The 20054-nt window shown below is 38.5% G+C and overlaps 1 protein-coding gene across 7 annotated transcripts in view; it reads right to left on the reverse strand.

The window, feature by feature from the left end:
* CHD2 (chromodomain helicase DNA binding protein 2) overlaps positions 1–20054 on the reverse strand; it is a 150633-nt gene that overhangs the window by 43382 nt on the left and 87197 nt on the right. For all 7 annotated transcript variants that reach the window (XM_030930969.1, XM_030930963.1, XM_030930964.1 and 4 more), the window contains 10 exons: positions 19569–19757; positions 14950–15112; positions 14464–14616; positions 12260–12331; positions 8868–9017; positions 7955–8103; positions 6380–6476; positions 5833–5925; positions 2777–2947; positions 1605–1780 (listed from right to left, as the gene is read on the reverse strand). In XM_030930969.1, the coding sequence (XP_030786829.1) occupies positions 1605–1780; positions 2777–2947; positions 5833–5925; positions 6380–6476; positions 7955–8103; positions 8868–9017; positions 12260–12331; positions 14464–14616; positions 14950–15112; positions 19569–19757 (1413 nt within the window). The remainder of the gene's footprint in view (positions 1–1604; positions 1781–2776; positions 2948–5832; positions 5926–6379; positions 6477–7954; positions 8104–8867; positions 9018–12259; positions 12332–14463; positions 14617–14949; positions 15113–19568; positions 19758–20054) is intronic.

Here is a 20054-nt window from a genome sequence, read left to right on the forward strand (position 1 = left end):
TTGGGGGCTGAAGCAGGAGGATACTTGAGGCCAGGAGTCTGAGACCACCCTGGGCAACATAATGAAACCTTGTCTCTACAAAAAAAATTTTAATTAGCCAGACATGGTAGCACATGCCTGTAGTCCTGGCTACCTGGGAGGCTAAGGCAGGAGGATCACTTGAGCCCAGGAGTGTGAGGTTACAGTGAGATACGATCATACTCCAGCCTGTTCAAGAGAGCAAGATTCTGACTCTACCAAAATAACCACAACTACACAGAAAATCAATAAAGAAATTAAAGACCTGAAAAACACTAAGCCAAATACAGCCATAGAACACACTGGTCCATAGCAGAAAACACATTCTTCTCAAAATAATACTGGGAATAGGGAGCAAGAGGAGGTGGGGTGTATATATATACACATAAAAGTTTGGCTACAAATTCAAAATTGTTAAGATGATAAGTACAAGAGGGATGTGTTATATGCTATTCTGTCAGTAATTTGAAATATTTCTGTTTTTCCATAGTAAATTAAACAAGGAAAGAAGAATAGGTGTGACCTTTAAGTGAAAAGAAACACCTCACAGTTTCAAATATATGAAACTTAAAGGACTATTTAATATAATTATAATATGGATTAGGCCTTAAAACCATCTTTATACTTTCTATTTTCTTCAGGCTTAAAAAAAAAAAAAAAAAAAGGCCGGGCGCGGTGGCTCAAGCCTGTAATCCCAGCACTTTGGGAGGCCGAGACGGGTGGATCACGAGGTCAGGAGATCGAGACCATCCTGGCTAACATGGTGAAACCCCGTCTCTACTAAAAAATATAAAAAACTAGCCGGGCGAGGTGGCAGGCGCTTGTAGTCCCAGCTACTAGGGAGGCTGAGGCAGGAGAATGGCGTGAACCCGGGAGGCGGAGCTTGCAGTGAGCCGAGATCCGGCCACTGCACTCCAGCCTGGGCGACAGAGCAAGACTCCGTTTCAAAAAAAAAAAAAAAAAAAAAAATGGAAACTGGAAAAAAAATAATTTGTAAGCAATAATTTTAGATTTTTTTTTTGGTGGAGGACAGAGACATTTGAATCAGATACCAAGAAATGTATAGTAATCTCACATAGAAAGATGTCTAAAACTGATTTTAAATGGGATTAGGGAAAGCAACGTGCTGAACAACATGTTGTACATACTACTTATAAACCAAAGCAAACCACCAGCAAACTGATATCAGTACTAAAACGGGTGGGACTGGGATTGTGGGGGAGGGGAGAGGTAGTGAGGGTAGACGTATTTGTACCATTTTTGACATTTTTTTTTATATATAGATATATGTCTGTATATATGTATGTCAATTATCTTTCCCCCAGCTGAACTTTGTGAAAATGTTCTGAATAACCAGAGAATAAGAGAGAAACAGAGAGATGAACAACAAATAAAAGTGATCTCAACAGAAAGAAACCTTGGAGAAAGAAGAAGAATCCTAAAGATCTGGGACAGGACCCAGCTTCTCTTGCCTTTTTTGTAGTATTAGCCTCTGCCTACCCTGTCACAATGTCCAGGATCCAGTCAACCCAAGACTTACAGTATGCATTTCCAAACAAGCTCAGTGAGACAGAGCCTCCACCAACCTTCGGATCTCTGCATCAGTAAATCCCTCCACAAGGTCCTTCCGCACACTCCTGGGACGCCCTCTGCGCTTTGGCTTCTTGTCATCATCAGAGTCTTCCGTCTCACTCTCAGAAGCAGAGGATCTCTGGGCCTGCCTCTTAGACTCAGTGTCAGAGTCACTGTCATTTGTCTGAGCCTGAGAAAGATTGAGGCAGTCACACTGTAACAAGTGCGAAGTTCAAGTGGTGAAAGGACTAAGAGAAGGCCATCTTAATTCTTTAGTACTCAGAACTTCTCACCATATCAGAAAAGTCAATTTTCCTTTGACAAATAAGGGGACAGAGGTCTTGGAGAAATACCCACTTAGGATAGTCATACTTTCAGAGACATTGAAATACAATGACAAGTGAACTGGATTAAAAATATTTGGATATTTTTACAATGTCCCATTATAAAACAGGTTCATGTTTACTTCTTTGGGCAAGTAATTTTAGTCTTTGTGCCTTTCTCATTCGAAAAATGAAGACAACAGTAGCTATAACATATGGTTTTTAGTAAGTTAAAGCTCTTAGAAGTGTGCCTAGCACACTGTAAGGGCTCAATAAATGGTAGCTAGTGTTACCTCATACTGATTTACTGTGACCTTAAACAAATCTGTGTCTATTATCTCCAACAAAATGGGTAACAAAACTTGTTCTACCTATTTCAATGTTGTTACAAAAATCAAATTAGATAGTGCCTGTGATGGAGCTTTGTGAACTCTGAGGTTGGTACGTGTTTCTTATTTATAGTTATATAATCCTTTAGTATTTATAGCAAGTGCTGTGAACTGTTATGGACAAACAGAGGTTTGACTTTCTGAAAGTTGAAGGCAGTGGCAATTAGAGCCAAATTGTGAGAACTACTGGTTCTAATCTCAAAGGCAAAATGCAAACTTCTGGAAATTTCAGACCCTGTTTATCAGCTTCACAAAGAGCCAATCTGCAAAGACCAAATCCGATCTCTCACGGGTGTGCTCATGAGCTCTGCAGATTTCTCCACTTTCCTTTGTTAAGTTTCCTACAGTATCAACTCTGCTCTTAAAGCTTCTCTGTCAGGGGAACAATGCAAGGCCTCTTGTTTGAATAATCAACACTTCTGTAGCCTTCACAACGTAAGAAGTAATTTCATCTCTTTCATCTCACTTGATCACCTTTTTAGTGGAACTCCGAATTCGAGGCAGCATATAAATTTCTTCTAGCTCCTTCTGCCGCTCTTCCTCCTCTACTTTTTTCCTCTGTTCCTCTGGAATGATCTCATCCCAGTCCTTGTGAGGACGCTCTTCCAGCTCTTCTTCATCTTCCATTGTTGCAAAGTTGGCAACCTTAAAACAGACAACCCATTGTCTGACTGACATTTCCCTATTTCTAAACACCATTTGCTAAAACAACAATTTATCCAGTGTTTTTAATCTAAGTAGACACTGTGAATAATAGGACTTTTGTGATATTACATAATCAGATAATCAATTTTCTATTAGTTTTTCCTTATTCCCCCCCAAAATCAACTTGTCAAATCCTCAAGTTCATCATACCATAAATTTTACTGAAAAGCAGGGAAACAGCTACAAAGATACAAATTGTTTTTATAAGTTTTACTGAATGAACTGTTATAAATCATAAAAATGTCCTAATACTAATGATAAAATTTAGATTTATTTAGATATAAAATGCTTAATACCTAATACTCCATGATGAACCTACATTTCTGTAAGTTGTATAGAGTTCACTTGAAACAATGCATAACTCAAAGCACTCATTATCATCTAGCCAACTGGTTGCCTTATTCATTTTTATCAAAAATATGAAAGTTAAAGATGTGTGGTGATTTCATATGCTCACAAGTGCACTTTAGTCTTAGGAAATAAAATGAAAACATAAAACGGAAAAAATTTAAATCTGGAAGAATATTCTCTTCATTTCATATCAAATATTACTTAATATCTGATATGTATCTGTACTAAAACAGTATGTAACCCAGAAAGAAAGCCATCTAAGTGTACCCATTTCAAAGAACCAGACGAGGGATACACAGAAACATCTACCACCTCTGGACAGCCTCTGGGCAGTGGCAGGTGGCCACCAGCCTGGCTCCGCATTCTTCTTATTCCTTCCCTCCTGGCCTTTGAGACAGTCATAAGGTGTAATTGAGCTTCTGGAGACTCCATTCCTTAAAGTTATTTGGAGCTGACAGTGAAGTCATGTTAAGACTCTCACTTTATGACTTTTGGCTAAAATTAACTAAAATTAAGATTGATGTAAATATGCACATATGTTAGTGGTTCATGCAGTAAAGAAATTTAACCTTTCCAAAAGGGACATAGTGGTTAAAGGCCAGACTCTGGCCCTTAACTTAAGATAGTGCTTGAAACACAGTAAGAGTTAACACAAGTACGGGTTTTTACTGCTGAAGAAAGGAGCAGTAGTCACAGAGGTGGAACTGAACTGAAACAGTGGAACCGACTGCATGTTTATATTCTTCCCAAAAGTCGTATGATGAAAGCCTAACTCCCAATGTAAGGTGTTAGGAGGTCATGAGGGTAGAGCCTTCATAATAGGATTACTGCCCTTATAAAAGGGACCCCCCAGAGAGCTCTCTAGCTTCTCTGTCTCTACCATGTGAAGGTAAGAAAACTCAGCAGTCTGCAACCTGAGAGCCTCCAGCAGAACCTGACCGTGTTGGCACCCTGATCTCAAACTTCAAATCTTCAGAACTGTGAGAAATACATTTCTATTGTTTATAAACCACCCAGTCTATGGTACTTTATTGCAAGAGCCCAAACTGACTATGACCAACACTAATAATTCACCTTCACCCTTCTCTACCCCATCCCTCTGCATCCTGACACATTAATCTAGGGCTCTTTGGCCCATTCAACTCCTCCATCCTTGTTCTTCCATTGAAACAACTTCTACCAGTGGCCAGCTTTGGAGGTAATCACACAATATTGCTTCCTTCCAAACACTTCACACAGTTTCCCCTCATTCAATTCAATCCTAATATGCATGCTGCACTTAGCCATCATTGCAATCATCAGGTCTCTCTTGCTTCTCTACCTCCACGCAATCAACCCATGGTCAATCCTTCCTACCATGCTGTCACATGAATCTTGGAAACCTTTGCCATTTTGACTTTCCTGTGCCTTGCAAGCCAATCTCCCACCTTGCGATAGCCAACTGATCCAATTTCTCTGACCTCAAAAGTATTGCTGGTGAAAGTCATATGACCCTGCTGACTGGCTCCACAGCAAAGCTGTATCATCTCAATTCAGCTGACTCCCTATCAAGTTCCTCCCAACAACTCCCTGCCTCATCCATCGCTATCCCAAATCTTTTCCACTTCTCAAGCAAACACCTCACTTACTTTACTAGTCATTAAGGGCATAAATTAAACTCCCACAGCATCTCTTTCCTCCTCTTCCCTGAAGTGTACTTGTCCTTTTTCTTCCCAAGGCCAAGTCTTCCATCTGTGTTTTTGACTGTATTCTTTCCAGTCTCCTCTGTGGCAATGTGCCATCAAATCATTTCTTTCCTGAGAACCTTCAAAATCTCCCTATACTCAAGTTCTTTCCGCAAACTAGAAACATGGTAACATCTTTCAAAAACCTTGTCTTGCTTCAATCTTCTAGCCATATAATTTAGAGTCCCTGTACTCTTCTAAGCTTTTTAATAACATTGATACTCTGTGCTGCCACCACCTATCATCTGGTGCCCAGCTTCTGTGTTTAGTCCTCATTTCATGTAATTTTCTGTTATATGAGACACCACCGACACCTCTTTCTCTCACTTACCAAACAAACAAAAAACAAACTAAAATCTCACCAAATCATCAGAGCCTTCTAATTGTCATCTACTCTTTTCCTATCTTTGATCTCTCTTTGGCATCTGATCTATTAATGTGTCTCACAATGCTCCACACGTCCTGGTTCTATACTGTGTCCTGGCTCTCTACCTAGCCCTCTCTTCAGTGATTTCTTTTCCTCCACACACTGACTCTACACAGGATAGCCCACTTCAGCGGTTACCTTCGTGGGGAGGACTGTAGAACCTACATTCACAACATACTTACAATTCAGAGAACGATATTGAGGATATGACTCAATTCAGGTAAAGAGAAAAGCAGAGTGCCTAGCACAAAGAAAGTGTTCACAAACATTAGTATCATTAATGAATCAATGCTGAGAACTCTCTCCCACAAAGATCTTCATACCTTGAACTGTGATAGAAGCTCATCTGTTGCACTTGTTGACACTTCATTCTCTCTCGTTTCAGCCAACCGCAAAATTTCATCTATATCCATTTCCTAAAAGAACAAAAGCCAACACAAATAGAATAAAATGACACCAGAGGAGCTGCCTAGTTGCCCAGAAATTATTAGTATTTACTGAAAATGTTTGATGCAAATAAACCAATTCTCCTTTCTGATAATTCATTTACTTTCAGTTTAAACTCTAAATCCTTTACATCTAATGTCTCAAACTATTATTTATACAAATGACAAGGTGAAATTTCAAAAATTATAACAAACAGAAATGGGAGAAAAAAATCAACCCAAAAAAGTATCCTCAAATGCTTTATTAATTCCTTCCTACTCAATTCAGTAAGAGCTATGAGATTCCTATGAAAGAAAAACACACTGTCCTTCAAGTAATTACTTTTTCTTTAGAAAAGCCTCTAACAGTATCTTCTTACAGAAAATTTAGACTCTCACAGATCATACTTCTCAAAAAAATTTCCCTTTCCTCATTGTTAATTACCTGTGGTTCTGATTCCTCCCCTTCCAGTTCTTTGAAGAGATCCTCTGCTCCAAATTTCAAAATAGCTGTCAGCTCTTCTTTATTAAAAGGATTTGAGCTGTGGAAGTAAAATGTAGTTGGGAGAAACATCAAATAACCTCTAAAGCGTTCTACTTCAGAATAACTATCCTTCAGAAAGAGGTCAAGTAACTGTTGAAAATATAAACTCTGCCTCAAGAAAAATGATTTCTCAACCATCTCATTTTCTATCTACAGGATGAGTCTGTGATGGTAACCCTAAACCACAGAATAGAAAATTAGTTACAGTCCTACTGGCTCACCTATTGCATGGGTAAGCCAGAAAGGTGACTAGCGATGTTACAGAATGGAGCTCTTCCCTTTGCCCTTTGGCTCAGAAAGTTACAATTCACCAAGAATTTTCAACCTTCTCAACTCCGGTCCAAAATAAAAGAGCTAGGCTTTTCTCATCTAGGTTCCTCTTAAACAGAAAACTATCTGAAAACATTCTATTTAGGAAGGGCTAATTTGAATACATCTTTAATATAGCTGCAGCCAGGCGAAATGGCTCATACCTATAATCCCAGCACTTCGAGGGGCTGAGGTGGGCCTATCACTTGAGGTCAGGAGTTCGAGACCAGTCTGGCCAACATGGAAACACCCTGTCTCTACTAGAAAAAAAAATTAGCTGGGTGTGGTGGTACAAACCTGTAGTCCCAGCTACTCGGGAGGCAGAGGCACAAGAATCACTTCAACCTAGGAGGCAGAGGTTGCAATGAGCCAAGGTCGTGCCAGTGCACTCCAACCTGGGCAACAGAGTGAGACTCCATCTCAAAAACAAACAAAAAACATAGCTGCAACACCGCCACAAAAGACACTCAACAATCTGCTCAAAATGTGAAATTAAATTATTATTATTATTATTATTTTGAGACGGAGTCTCACTCTGTTGCCCAGACTGGAGTGCAGTGGCACGATCTCGGCTCATTACAAGCTCCACTTCCCGGGTTCACGCCATTCTCCTGCCTCAGCCTCCCGAGTAGCTGGGACTACAGGCGCCCGCCACCATGCCTAGCTAATTAAACTTTATAAGAGATGTAGTTGTGCCTGTTTCCAAAGCCAATTAAAACTTCATTACTTTCTTTTTATACCCTTCTGTTTGCAACAGAAAAAAGGACAACAATCTCCACACAAACATTTTTGCCAATAGTAAAAAAAAATAGCTGCCAATCCAATCTGGATTCTCACTGCAGAAAAGTCAAAGGTGACATTATGCGGGGCTGACACCCAACACACAGCTCCACTGCTGTTGCTGTGTCATATGTCACATGTGCAGCCAAAAGCAAAGGCAAGGGAGATGGCAAGAAAGAGAGGAAAACACATAAGCAGGGGGATGATGGGCAAAAAAAGGAACCAAGAAACTCAAATAAAGTGAAAATGCCATCCTATTTGTGGTTCTGGCCTGGCATCTTCCAGGTAATGAATAGACTAACGTCTGTGGTACAGAATCCTATTATATCCAACGGTGATGTAAAATCAATTTGATTCTGCCTACCTCCCAATCTTTCTGGCACTTACTTGGACCTTCCCGAGTTGTTTTCCAGGATCGTCCGGCCAGTGGTGTCCATGCGCTGAATCACCAGATGATCCAATACCATCTTCTTTTTGGCCCGTTCTATGATCTCCTCCTCCACAGTCCCCTTTGTAACTAAGCGGTAAATATTTACCTGTAGGAAAAGTAACTGTTATGCTTATGCCTGCACCCTCCCGTCAAAAAACAAAAAAAAAAAAAAAAAAAAAAAGGAGAGAGAGAAAGATTACCTCTGTCAAAAACCAAGAGGGGATAATTTTAACAGAATCAATTCTCTAATCATAGAAGACTGTAAGCCATCCAAGCAGGCAGCCTAAGTAGATGCAGTATTTATACTATGTGTAGCAAGTTACAGTTTTAAATAAAATTGCCTCTAAAGATTTGTCGTTATGGCCTGTTCCATCAATAAAAATCGTACTTTACTGATGGAAAGTTTCACAAAAACAGAGTATTTGGCCAAGAATGAAACTTACAAGTTTTCCAATATAGAACAGACTTTAAGATTCACAAACAAAAAAGTGTGTGGTTTTCCAAAGTACCTTTAAAGCTAACACTGTCATGTATAATAAAAACAGACCGTCTTGAACAATAGGATATTTAACTTTTCCATACTAGAGAAAAGGTTCAGTTCTAAGTCTATTCATCTTATAACTCTCTCAAGATAAACACACAGAAGGTCGCTGACATTGTACTTTTCAAACAGAAAAAGAAAAGTTCCTTAATAGGTTCATCTTGGGCCCAAAGACAACATCTCTGTGCTAGTTAACAAACAGAAATCAATGCTTCAGGGGAAATAAAGGCAAAACAGGGAAAAAGCATTTTGTTAACGTCCTGAAAGGGCTGAACAAACCCCCTGGTCCCCCACCCTAAAGCAATTTCCAGAAGTCTCTTTATACTGACCTGCTTCTTCTGACCAATTCTATGCGCTCGGGCTTGTGCCTGCAAGTCATTCTGGGGGTTCCAGTCAGAGTCAAAGATGACGACTGTGTCCGCTGAAGCCAAATTGATTCCCAGGCCACCAGCCCTTGTCGAGAGCAGGAAACAGAAGTCCTGTACACAATGCAATATACTACTTTATGCAGTGGCCTTCTCAGAAACAGTTTCACAGTCCAATAAGCCCTTATACCTGGAAACCCCTGCAGGTGTGAAGAAAAGTGAGATATGATGGACAAACTTTATGGAGGCTAAAAGAATGTCAGGGACTTGATGGTAGAATGAATTTTCATTTGATTAAGAGGCAAAGTCAGTGCCATGAACAGGAGTAAAGCAGAATCTAATAAGGCAATGGAAGCGAGAGAATTAGTGTTACCTCCCGGCTACAACTAATATACAAGAAGTTAACAGGAACAATAATAAAAACAGACAAACAATTATCATGGAGATCTTTAACTCCAGGAAGTCACCTGTACAATTATTTTTAGGGAAAAGGTAGATTATGCCATGTAAGTCAATTAGTATAAACAGAGATAATTTATTATATATTTATGTTTGTTAGGCTGGTGAGAAATACAGAAACACCGCACTAAATAGATCATATATGGGAAGTGTTGAGAAGCACAAGATCCTCAATTACCATAAAACATGCCAAAATTATAAAAAAATCAAAACAGGTTTGGCTGGAGAGTGATGTGTGGAACCCCCCAGTTATGACAGTAGAGACTGGGCAGGCACAACACACCTGCCTGCGTCTGAGTGCTCAGAAAAATATAGGGGCAGGAGAAAAAGAATAAAATATATAAGCCGGGGGGAAAAGGTGAAATATTTCTATTTTCAGGGAATTTAATCATATATGTCAAAAGATGCCTTTGTGGCAGAGAAGTAGCACTGAAAAACTGGCAGTCCTGAGTTCTGTCTTGATAAATGGGTATATTTAGCATACACCTAGAGATGCAATGAAAAGGTCTCCATGTTTTAATAGTCACATTCAACAACATTATGCCATAGAAATAAAAATAGAGACAACTGCCTCAAAAGATTTTTAAACAATTCCAATAACGAAGTGATCAAAAGGTGTGTCTAGGCACATAATCTGTGATTCTTAGGAGAAATATTAAGCACTATACCACACTCAAAAGAGAAGCCTGAAGATAAACAGTGGACAGTTTAAGAGGAGATATCTAAAACAAATGAAATTTGGAGTCAAAATGATCATATCAACCAACAATCTGCTATATCACTCTTTAGCAAGGATAACATGGATTATAATATAATACGTTGTTTGCATCTATGATCAAGTCAACAAAGGTTAAAAAATTATAAAACTCAATGCCACTAAGGGTAAGGTGGTTAAATAAATAAATGGTACAAGCATAAGAAAAATTTAGAAATGTAAAAAAAAAAAAATTTTTTTTTTTGAGACAGGGTCTCATTCTGTCACCCAGGTTGGAGTGCAGTGGGGCAATCCTAGCTCACTGCAGCCTCAAACTCCTGGTCTCAAGGGATCCTCCTGCCTCAGTCTCCTGAATAGCTGGAACTACAAGCACATAACACCATGCATGGCTCATTTTTCATATTTTGTAGAGACAGGGTCTTGCTATGGGCCTAGAAATTAAGTTTTGTAAAATCTTTAATAACATGGGGAATTTTTTTTTTTTTTTTTTTGGTAGAGACAGGTCTATCTTGACCAGGCTGGTCTCAAACTCCTGGTCTCAAGTGATCCTCCCCCATCGTGGCCTCCCAAAGTGCTAAGATTACAGGTGTGAGCCACCATGCACCTAGCCGCAAAGTATAATTTTGAAGGGAACAAAACTATATGCAACATGATCCGAATTAGGTAAACATATAAATGGTTCCATTTAGTAGGAAGGGAAATATACCCCCCAAAGACGTGAACAGCAAATTGTGTCTAGAATGAGAGTTTTTGTACAATTATTTTTTTCTTTGTACTCCTTACCATCTTCCCAATATTCTAAGTAAGCATATAATATTTACACCATTTAGTTTTTTAAAGGAATTTTTTAAATACTGCAGAAATGGTAGAGAACTTGTGTTCTATACAGCCATTATGGTGAGTGGGAATCAATCGAGAGCTCTGCAAAAAGCAACTCTTCTTCCCCTGAGACAGGGAAATATGAAACATTCAACTCATACTATTTTTTAACCTAAGAGTGGAGAACACAAAATCAATTTCAGCCAACGCTGTATGATAAAAATAGCAGACATTTAGAGCGCTTACTATGCGCTGGGCAATGTGATCGGTGCTTTATGTTGATTACTAAATTTAATTCTCACAGCAATATTATGAAGTGGGGTATCGGAATCATTGTGATTTTACAGTTGAGGAAACAAGGAGCAAGGAAAGGAGGAACGGGAATTAGTTGATGACTGATGTCTTTAATTATTCCATTCCTCTTATCCTTAGTGAATCAGAGCCTTGGCTCTGAATAGACTAATGCCCAAAGCCTCAAGAAATAAATGTTTAGACTACAGAAGTAGCCAGAATACTAGTCTAACTAGGATTTCTATACTCTAAAGGCAGACAGCAGAGCATTCCGAAGTAACAGGAACAGGCATCAAGAGTTTTCAAAGCCCTTCAGAAAGCCAAGTCTGTTCTATCTATTTAAAAAAAAAAAAAAAAAAAAAGTGGCTCAGGCTCCAGAAATTAGCATTCTCTGTGAAACACTTCTACTTCAGGTTGTCTCCACTGCTTCTTTTATCTCTACACATTACAGTTTTATTCACATCAAAACTCTTCTCTTCCACTTCTCTCAAATCCCATGGCATTTGATGATTTGATATGCACAAACTACAATGTTGTCATACCTTCTATTTCATTCTAAGTAGCTCTTCTATATGTGCCCCCCAAACAAAATACTTCATAATGCCAAATCCAAGCTCGACACTGATTGTAAAATGTTGCTGTTAGCAAGAGCAAGAACATTAAGCCACACTGTATTAGAAGTCCAACAAATTTGAGATATGGCAAATATATTTTTCAGGACTTAGTCACCAGAAGAGTACAGAGATCAGAACCTTCTAATATTAATTCTATCGCCCAACCCTCCCCTACTCCTGCCTTACTGCTCTTCCAGGCCCAAGGATTTGGTATCTGGAAGCTACCAGGAGAACCACTCTGTTGTCAACCCAGAACAGGGGAGATAAATAAGCACATATTTATTTTTCTGGAGTGACAACAAAATATCATATTTTATATGAGAGATTTCTTCTTTTCTTCTCAAGGCAAAAGAATTGCACTATAAATTGTTTCTGAAACAGAATACATTAAGCTAGAAAGACTTTCTCCTTGATGCAGAGCCCAAGTTGCTCAAATAACAAAGCCATGCATAGTATACCTCAGACCCATCTGCATTGAAGTGGTCCAGTGCCTGTTTTCGGATTTCTCCCTTGATGGAACCATCCAGACGCTGTAAAAATAAACCACAAGAAAACTGTAAGATAGGAAGATCAGCTACACTCAGAATAGAACAGCAGACTTGGAACCTTTATCACCTGAACACCCACTGAGTAAAAATAACTGGAATGCACTGGCAAAGCGCTATGAAGAAGCTGTGCTTAAGAAGCACATCCTACTTGACCTGAGCTCTCTAGTTACAGACTCAAGGTTACAAGCTTCTGATTCAAAGGGCTGTCTAGGTTTAGCCAAGGATCAGAAGGGCTGCCAGGACCTAAAAGAAAAAAGATGAAAACCCAACCTGTGCTTGAAGGCTGGGTTTACTTCTGTTTCTGTAGATACTGCGGAGATTAGGAAATAGGACCACTAGTCACTCAATAATAAGCTCCTGGAGAAAAATGATGCCTCTTAGCTAATGTGGCTAAAACTATCACTTAAAGTGTCACGCAAACAAAAAAATTACTTATGCAATAATTTTGTTTGAAAAACATTTTGCTGAATCATTGAAAATGCTAAAATTGATCATACATCCCAGTTCTGCCAAAAATTACACTCTGAAATCATAGTAAAGTGTTCAAGCAGCTAAACTACACGTGAATTCAGGAGAGCCCCTGGCATTTATTAGCATACATAATTCCTTTATTAGAACATATGTCAGTTCTACATGCAAAACAATGTCACCATAGAGAAACCATTAACACGTAAAATACTAAATAATTATCACCTATATGCTGTACATTTTATAAAGCATTTCTCACTCTTTAAAATCATTTTCACATTTCATTCCCTCACAATCACCACTTGAGATGAACAAAATACTTCATTTTACAGAAGGCAAAACTAACCTGAAAGGTGACTTGGCTGGCAGTGGACTCTGTGGAAGGGCATACATCTGCAGAACTCTGCCCATCAGACCTAACTCAAGTCAACTCACAGGTGAGGAGCCCCTTACTTCTTTCTCACTGACTACTTACTCAGAGCCTTAAACCAAAGATACATTTAATGGGAGATTCAGAGTCTTTACTTGAAATCAGAAAACCTAATGCCCCCTTTTAATATACCCATTAGTAGAAGACATTATCTAAAAGTCACTGACCAAGCTTATCTATTCTGTAGAAAGAAAAACAATGCATTCTTGATTTACTTGGTATCACAGGATTTCCTAGGAATGAAAGCTCCTAGGGATTCGATTCACTGACAGAGATTGACTTTTTGTAATAGGCTGTTTCTTGATAACAACCACAGCCTTAAGCTATCTTCTAACATAGCAACTGAAAGACCATATAAGATATTATGGATATAACAATGCCTTTCAGGGTATTTTGAAAGACAATCTGACAGTCTTAAAGGTGGGCCTTCTTAGGAGATAATTACTGGCTCCAAGTTTCTTCAATCCCAGCATAATTACGTGAGTTGGTAGAGAGTTCATCCATTCAAAGTTTTAAAAAAATGTAATAAATCTTAAAATCTAAGCACTATAAACATATGCCAAGAGACAAGGTAAATTGCATATATGTCTATATGTCTATAAACAGATCAGAGAATAAGTTTCTACTAGATTATATACACCTAGAAAAATGTTATTATGCGGAAGAAACTTTTTCCCCGTAGGAGGTAACTGTGTGAAGATAATAACTCCAGTTTAAAAACTCCACAGAAAAAAGAGGAAGCCATCATCACTTACTTCAGGGACTAGCAAGGTTTTAAGTACCAGTGTTCTATTATGTTCCCAGCCTCACAGCCAGGGTCAACTTTTGGGGTGAACATCTGATACTGCCCTCCTTCTAGGATTTGGGCTTCTAGAATTGAGCTCGCACTTACTTCCTCTCTATTTTTACCATACACATGTAATAAGATGCTATCTGACATCCTTTTTTTCCTTGCCCAATCTGACTTTGTCTAATCCTCCCTGCCCACCTTCAAAGAAAGAATGGTCTCCTCACGACCACTTTCATATGGTAGCCTAAAGACATGAAAGTAAAAATTAAGACCCTCCTGGAATCTTAACCTTAATTTTTTTGAAACAAGAAAACTCTTACTTCCTACTTTAACAAGCAAAGCATACAATCCAATGTAGGAAGGTTGGGGAGGGGAGGCAGGGAGAGAGATTGATTCCCCCCACCGTAATTACTGAAATCACCTTACCTGGAAAGGATAATGTTTAATAGTTAGGTATTCAGCCAGGATATCCAACATTCTCACCATCTGAGAGAAGATAAGCACTCGATTCCCCCTTTCTCGAAGTCTTGTCAACAGTTTGTCTAATAAAATCAGTTTCCCACTGCTCCTTATGAGGGACTGAAGATTTAAAAGACATTCCAATAATTACATTGAAACACAAATTTTAATCTTCCCTAATCTCTAAAAATCCATATTTTAAAAACCATCTTAAAGCTTTCTGAAGCCCTTAGCAACCTGGTTGACCAGCAATTCCCGAAATGTTCTTTTTCCCAATATCTGGGATACCATACTTCCCAAATCATTCTTAGTTACCTAACTTTTTTCTCCGGTTTTAAAGCTTCCTTTGATGCTCCCTCTTAGGTCACCAAGGAGGAAACAGAGCATTCTGATGAAAAGCACCTAGAGAAACTAAGTGTTTTTTTGAGAAAGTAATTATGAGGAACTACGTACCAAAAGAATCTCCTGTCCATTTTCCCTTTCATTTTCTTCAGGGGGTTTAATCAGATAGCAGTGGTTGCAACATTTTTTCAGTTCCATCACAATATTAAGAAAACCAGACGTGCTGCCTCTTGTTCCTTTGGCAAGAGCCTTGTAATTCCTGGTCAGAATCCACCTGCAAATTAATATGATAATGATACTACTACATACAAAAAAAAAAAAAAAAACCCAGAAAGTTGTAGGTACCGGAAGAGTATAAGAAAAAGTAGTAGTATTGTGGGGAAAAGAAGAGGCCTAAAAAGGTTTAAGAAGCAAAGAAGAATATTTCCTTTTGTATCTCCTGCCATCTAATCATAATCTTTTACATTTCTAGTCAAAATCAGGAATGTTAAAGATTCTGCTGGATATTTCAACTTCACTGAACACAGGAATATTAGAAGAAAACAACTCTATATACACACAACACACACATGTGCTTTACACACATACAGACACACACACACACATTTTACATATTTACACACACTTTATACGTATTTAAGTGTGTGTGTGTACACAAAGGCTGAGAATCCTAAATGTGAAAATCTAAAATGTTCCAAAATGGCACTCAAAACTTCTGAGTGCCAGTATGACGCTCAAAAGAAATTCTCATTAGAGCATTTTACAGTTCTGATTTCCAGATTTGGAATGCTCAACTAGTAAATATAAAGCAAATATTCCAAAATCTGAAATACTTCTGGTCCCCAAGCATTTCTGATAAGAGACTCAACCTGTGTGTGCATGTGTGAAAGGAAAATGACTGTCACTAAAGCACTCTTCACTGAAATATAAAAATTGGAAATAAGCTAACATTATGAGGTTAAATAAATTAAAATATACCATAAAATAGAGGCTATATGTCCATTTTAACATTGTAAAAAAGTATTTTATCTGACAAAATATTTATCAGTATGTTTTCTACCCAAATTTGGAGGAGAAATACAGATATATTCATGTATAACCATGTATAATCCTTAACCATAAACTCCAAAATATTAAAAGTACTTTTTTTCCTGAGTGGCGCAATTTCTTTATCCTTCTCTTAGAAATCACACTTCAGAAATCTATCTCAAGGTCTTCACTGCAGAACTATTTATAAAAGTGGGTAAAGCAATCTAAATGCCTACCACAAGGAAACTGGTTGAATAAACCACACTGTATATCCTCAATGGAATACTATGCACTGTAAAGGCCTATCTCTACAAGCTACTATGGGGTGCTCTTCAGCATGCATCATTAGGGAAAAAAGGCAGAGAAACGTGTATTGGTATGCTACCACTTATCTAAGAGAAAGGAGGATATTCAAAGTTAAAATGCATTAACAATTAAAAGTTAAAGGAAGGATAAGCGTTAAAATGTTAAAAAATAATAATTACGGACCAGTTGCGGTGGCTCACACCTGTAATCCCAGCACTCTGGGAGGCCGAGGGGGGCAGATCACCTGAGGTTGGGAGTTCGAGACTAGCCTGACCAACATGATGAAACCCCATCTCTACTAAAAATACAAAATTAGCTGGGCGTAGTAGTGCATGCCTGTAATCCCAGCTACTCAGGAGGCTGAGGCAGGAAAATCGCTTGAACCTGGGAGGCAGAGGTTGAGGTGAGCTGAGATCAAGCAATTGTACTCCAGCCTGGTCAATAAGAGTGAAACTCTATCTCAAAAAATAATAATAATAATTACCTATGGGGAAAGACAGAGTAGAATGGAAGGAAGAGGGAATGAAGCTACATTTCTTTGAACATACCAGGCTTTGTAGCTTTGCCTTTGGAAATCTACAAATATTATAAATAATTTAAAAACAAAATTAAAGCAATCCCTAAAAATAAAAACTATAATGAAATAAATAAATCTATGTATCCATTAGTGGCCTAAACAGACAGAAGAAAAACTATCTTGAGTACTTTAAAACTCTCCCATTTCTTGTGGTATATAACCTTAAAAAGCAAAAAAAATAAGTAAAAACAAAACCTGTAAAAAGAAAATCCTGTTGCAGTGAGCTGAAATCACGCCACTACACTCCAGCCTGGGTGACAGAGTGAGACTCCGTCTCAAAAAAAAAAAGAAAATCTTAACCTGTTTTTACTATTCTTATTATTGGTGGTAATATTATTAGCTTTGTTGTATGTATAGAATGAATTAGCTAGGTGAGGCTGGGAAGTGAGATTTTTAGTACAGCATACTATCAGTAAGATCAAATAAAATATCTGTGGTACTGTTCATCATGTATTTTTACCATTAAAAACAAATTTCCCAATTCTGTCCACTGAAAAATATCTGTTAACAATGTTTGCTGCAGTTGCAAAGAGCACCTAGGGCCCAGTATGTGGTCTCCAAATACCATTTCCTCATCTTTGCCACAGTCCATAAACCATCAGAAAGAGGCCAGCCTTCTGAGGCTCCTTCAGACTCAACGGCCTTGGACTCCAGGGTACTGCGGAACCCGACAGTCTATGAAGTTACACCAAGAAGCAAGGTTTGGTGGCGACGGGTGCTGCTCTACAGTGAGAAGTGCGGAAGGGCCTATGCCTGTGGGCAGGGACTGCAGGGAATGCTGGTGGCCCTGAAGTAATTCTGCTCACTTTCTTTGGCTCTCTAGTGCTTTCCGCAATCCTGCATGTTGTGCAGCCTGAAGGCAAGAATATTAGCCAGAACTCTTAAATTGCAAGTGATAAAAATTCAACTAAATCAGTTTAAGCAAACTGGAAGTATCTAGAGTAGGCAGAAAAATCATATGATCAATCAACATCCAAAATAGCATCGACCAACTGACACATTCATGTTGTTACTCAGGTAACACTATTTCCCCTTTTACATTTTATAGTATTAAACTATTTTCAGAAGAAAAACAAAAACAAATATTTCCTAGTAAAAGAGTATGCAGAACTTCTAGGATACATGGCTGACTCTAGTTCTGGGGCAGGAAATGTACAAAACGGATGTGGAACACTTTATCATTCCAGATAGCAAAGAAACTGTCAACTACCATTACGGTTATGTCAAAAGGACTCCAAAAACTAACTTGAATAAGTTCCCACTAGCTAAAAATGGGACTGTTAGAGCATGAATATGGATAATAACTGCAACAGAATTAACCATAAATAGGTGTAACTGATGAGTTCGTAATTATATCAAAGTAAATCTCACTGGTCAAAACCTTTGAAGAAAAGTAGATCTTCTCCTCTGAAAATGGCGAAAATAGAATCTTACTCTGCCTTTCCTACATGAACTGTTCCTCAGCTGACATGGGAAAGTTTCTTTTTATAGAAGTATTCCACCTAATAAACAAGTGAGTGATAAAATTTGAATATCACCCTTTTGTACTCTCTAATGAATTAACAGATCTAGGCAATGCTCATCATTAGTCATTAACATCACAAAAAAAGGACATTTATCCTGTGAAAGAACATTCCTCTGCTTCTAAAGTTACACTGAATCTGAGTCTAATCAAGCCTTTACACTTACTTATGAGTATACAAAAAACACAGTTCAAAGGAAAAGTGGTTTTAAAAAAATTTTTTTTGTAATAGAGATGAGGTGTCACTGTACTGCCCAAGCTGGTCTCAAACTCCTGGGCTCAAGCGATCCTCCTGCCTCAGCCTCCCAAAGTGCTGGGATTATAGGCATGAGCCACCACATCTGGCTGAAAATATTAAAGAATGCCATGGAGCTGGAATCAGCAAAATCCAGACTTTGAGAAAAATCTACAAAACATAAATTCAGTTTCCTGACTCAAAAAATTTATAAGGCAAGGAAAAATAAATTAATTAAAATATACTTAAGAGACATACCAACCAATCAAAATGCATGGAGCTTACATCAATCCCAAAACAAGCAAAATGGCACATGCACAAACATATATATATATATATATATATATGACAACCAGGAAAATGTTAACACTAGACATTACAAAACTGTTAAGGAATTATTAAAATTTTGAGACATAACAACAGTATTGAAATTTTGCTTAATAACAACAAAACGTTGGGAGGCTGAGGTGGGCAGATCACCTGAGGTCGGGAGTTCAAGACCAGCCTGACCAACATGGAGAAATCCTGTCTCTGCCGGGCGCGGTGGCTCAAGCCTGTAATCCCAGCACTTTGGGAGGCCAAGACGGGCGGATCACGAGGTCAGGAGATCGAGACCATCCTGGCTAACACTGTGAAACCCCGTCTCTACTAAAAAATACAAAAAAAAAAAAAAAACTAGCCGGGCGTGGTGGCGGGCGCCTGTAGTTCCAGCTACTCGGGAGGCTGAGGCAGGAGAATGGCGTAAACCCGGGAGGCGGAGCTTGCAGTGAGCTGAGATCCGGCCACTGCACTCCAGCCTGGGCGACAGAGCGAGACTCCGTCTCAAAAAAAAAAAAAAAAAAAAAAAAGAAATCCCGTCTCTACTAAAAATACAAAAAAAAAATCAGCTGGGCATGGTGGCGCATCCCTGTAATCCCAGCTACTCGGGAGACTGAGGCAGGAGAATCGCGAGACTCTGTCTCCAAAAAAAAAAAAAAAAAAAAAAAAATAGGATTATCCTATCTAATAGTTTCATGGTACTGATCTCAATCCCTTTAGGCCTAACCCAAACAAGAACTTACTTATAATACTGTTTCTGAAGGGCTGACATCTCCACCCTGAGAATCTGTTCCACTTTAGCAGGAAGGGATTTCTCCACATCTTTTTTGACTCTCCGGAGAAGGAAAGGCTCTAGCACCTTATGAAGACTCTGGTAGCCATTCTCTCTCCCTTTCCCATGGTCTTCTTCAAAATCTTCCCAAAATTCAAACCTAGGGAAGAAATAGTATAGTGTTATTTGGCCACATTGAGGAAAAGAAGAATGGGGGAAAAAAAACTGAAAAAAATGAATCTTTCCCATAAAGAAAGACAAAATTATCAATCACTAGAGCTCTTAAATAGAAGGGAAAATAAAAAGGGGAAAAGCAAAATGAAATCAACCCCATCAGTCTACACTAGATAATAGCACGTTTCCAATTCTCAGACTGAATTCAGAGTTTATAAAATATTTCAGTCTATCATGTAACCAACATCATCTAGAACTACCCAGTAACTACTCAAAGCACATG

Source organism: Rhinopithecus roxellana, chromosome 5 (assembly GCF_007565055.1).
Source record: "Rhinopithecus roxellana isolate Shanxi Qingling chromosome 5, ASM756505v1, whole genome shotgun sequence".
Taxonomy (NCBI): Eukaryota; Metazoa; Chordata; class Mammalia; order Primates; family Cercopithecidae; genus Rhinopithecus; species Rhinopithecus roxellana.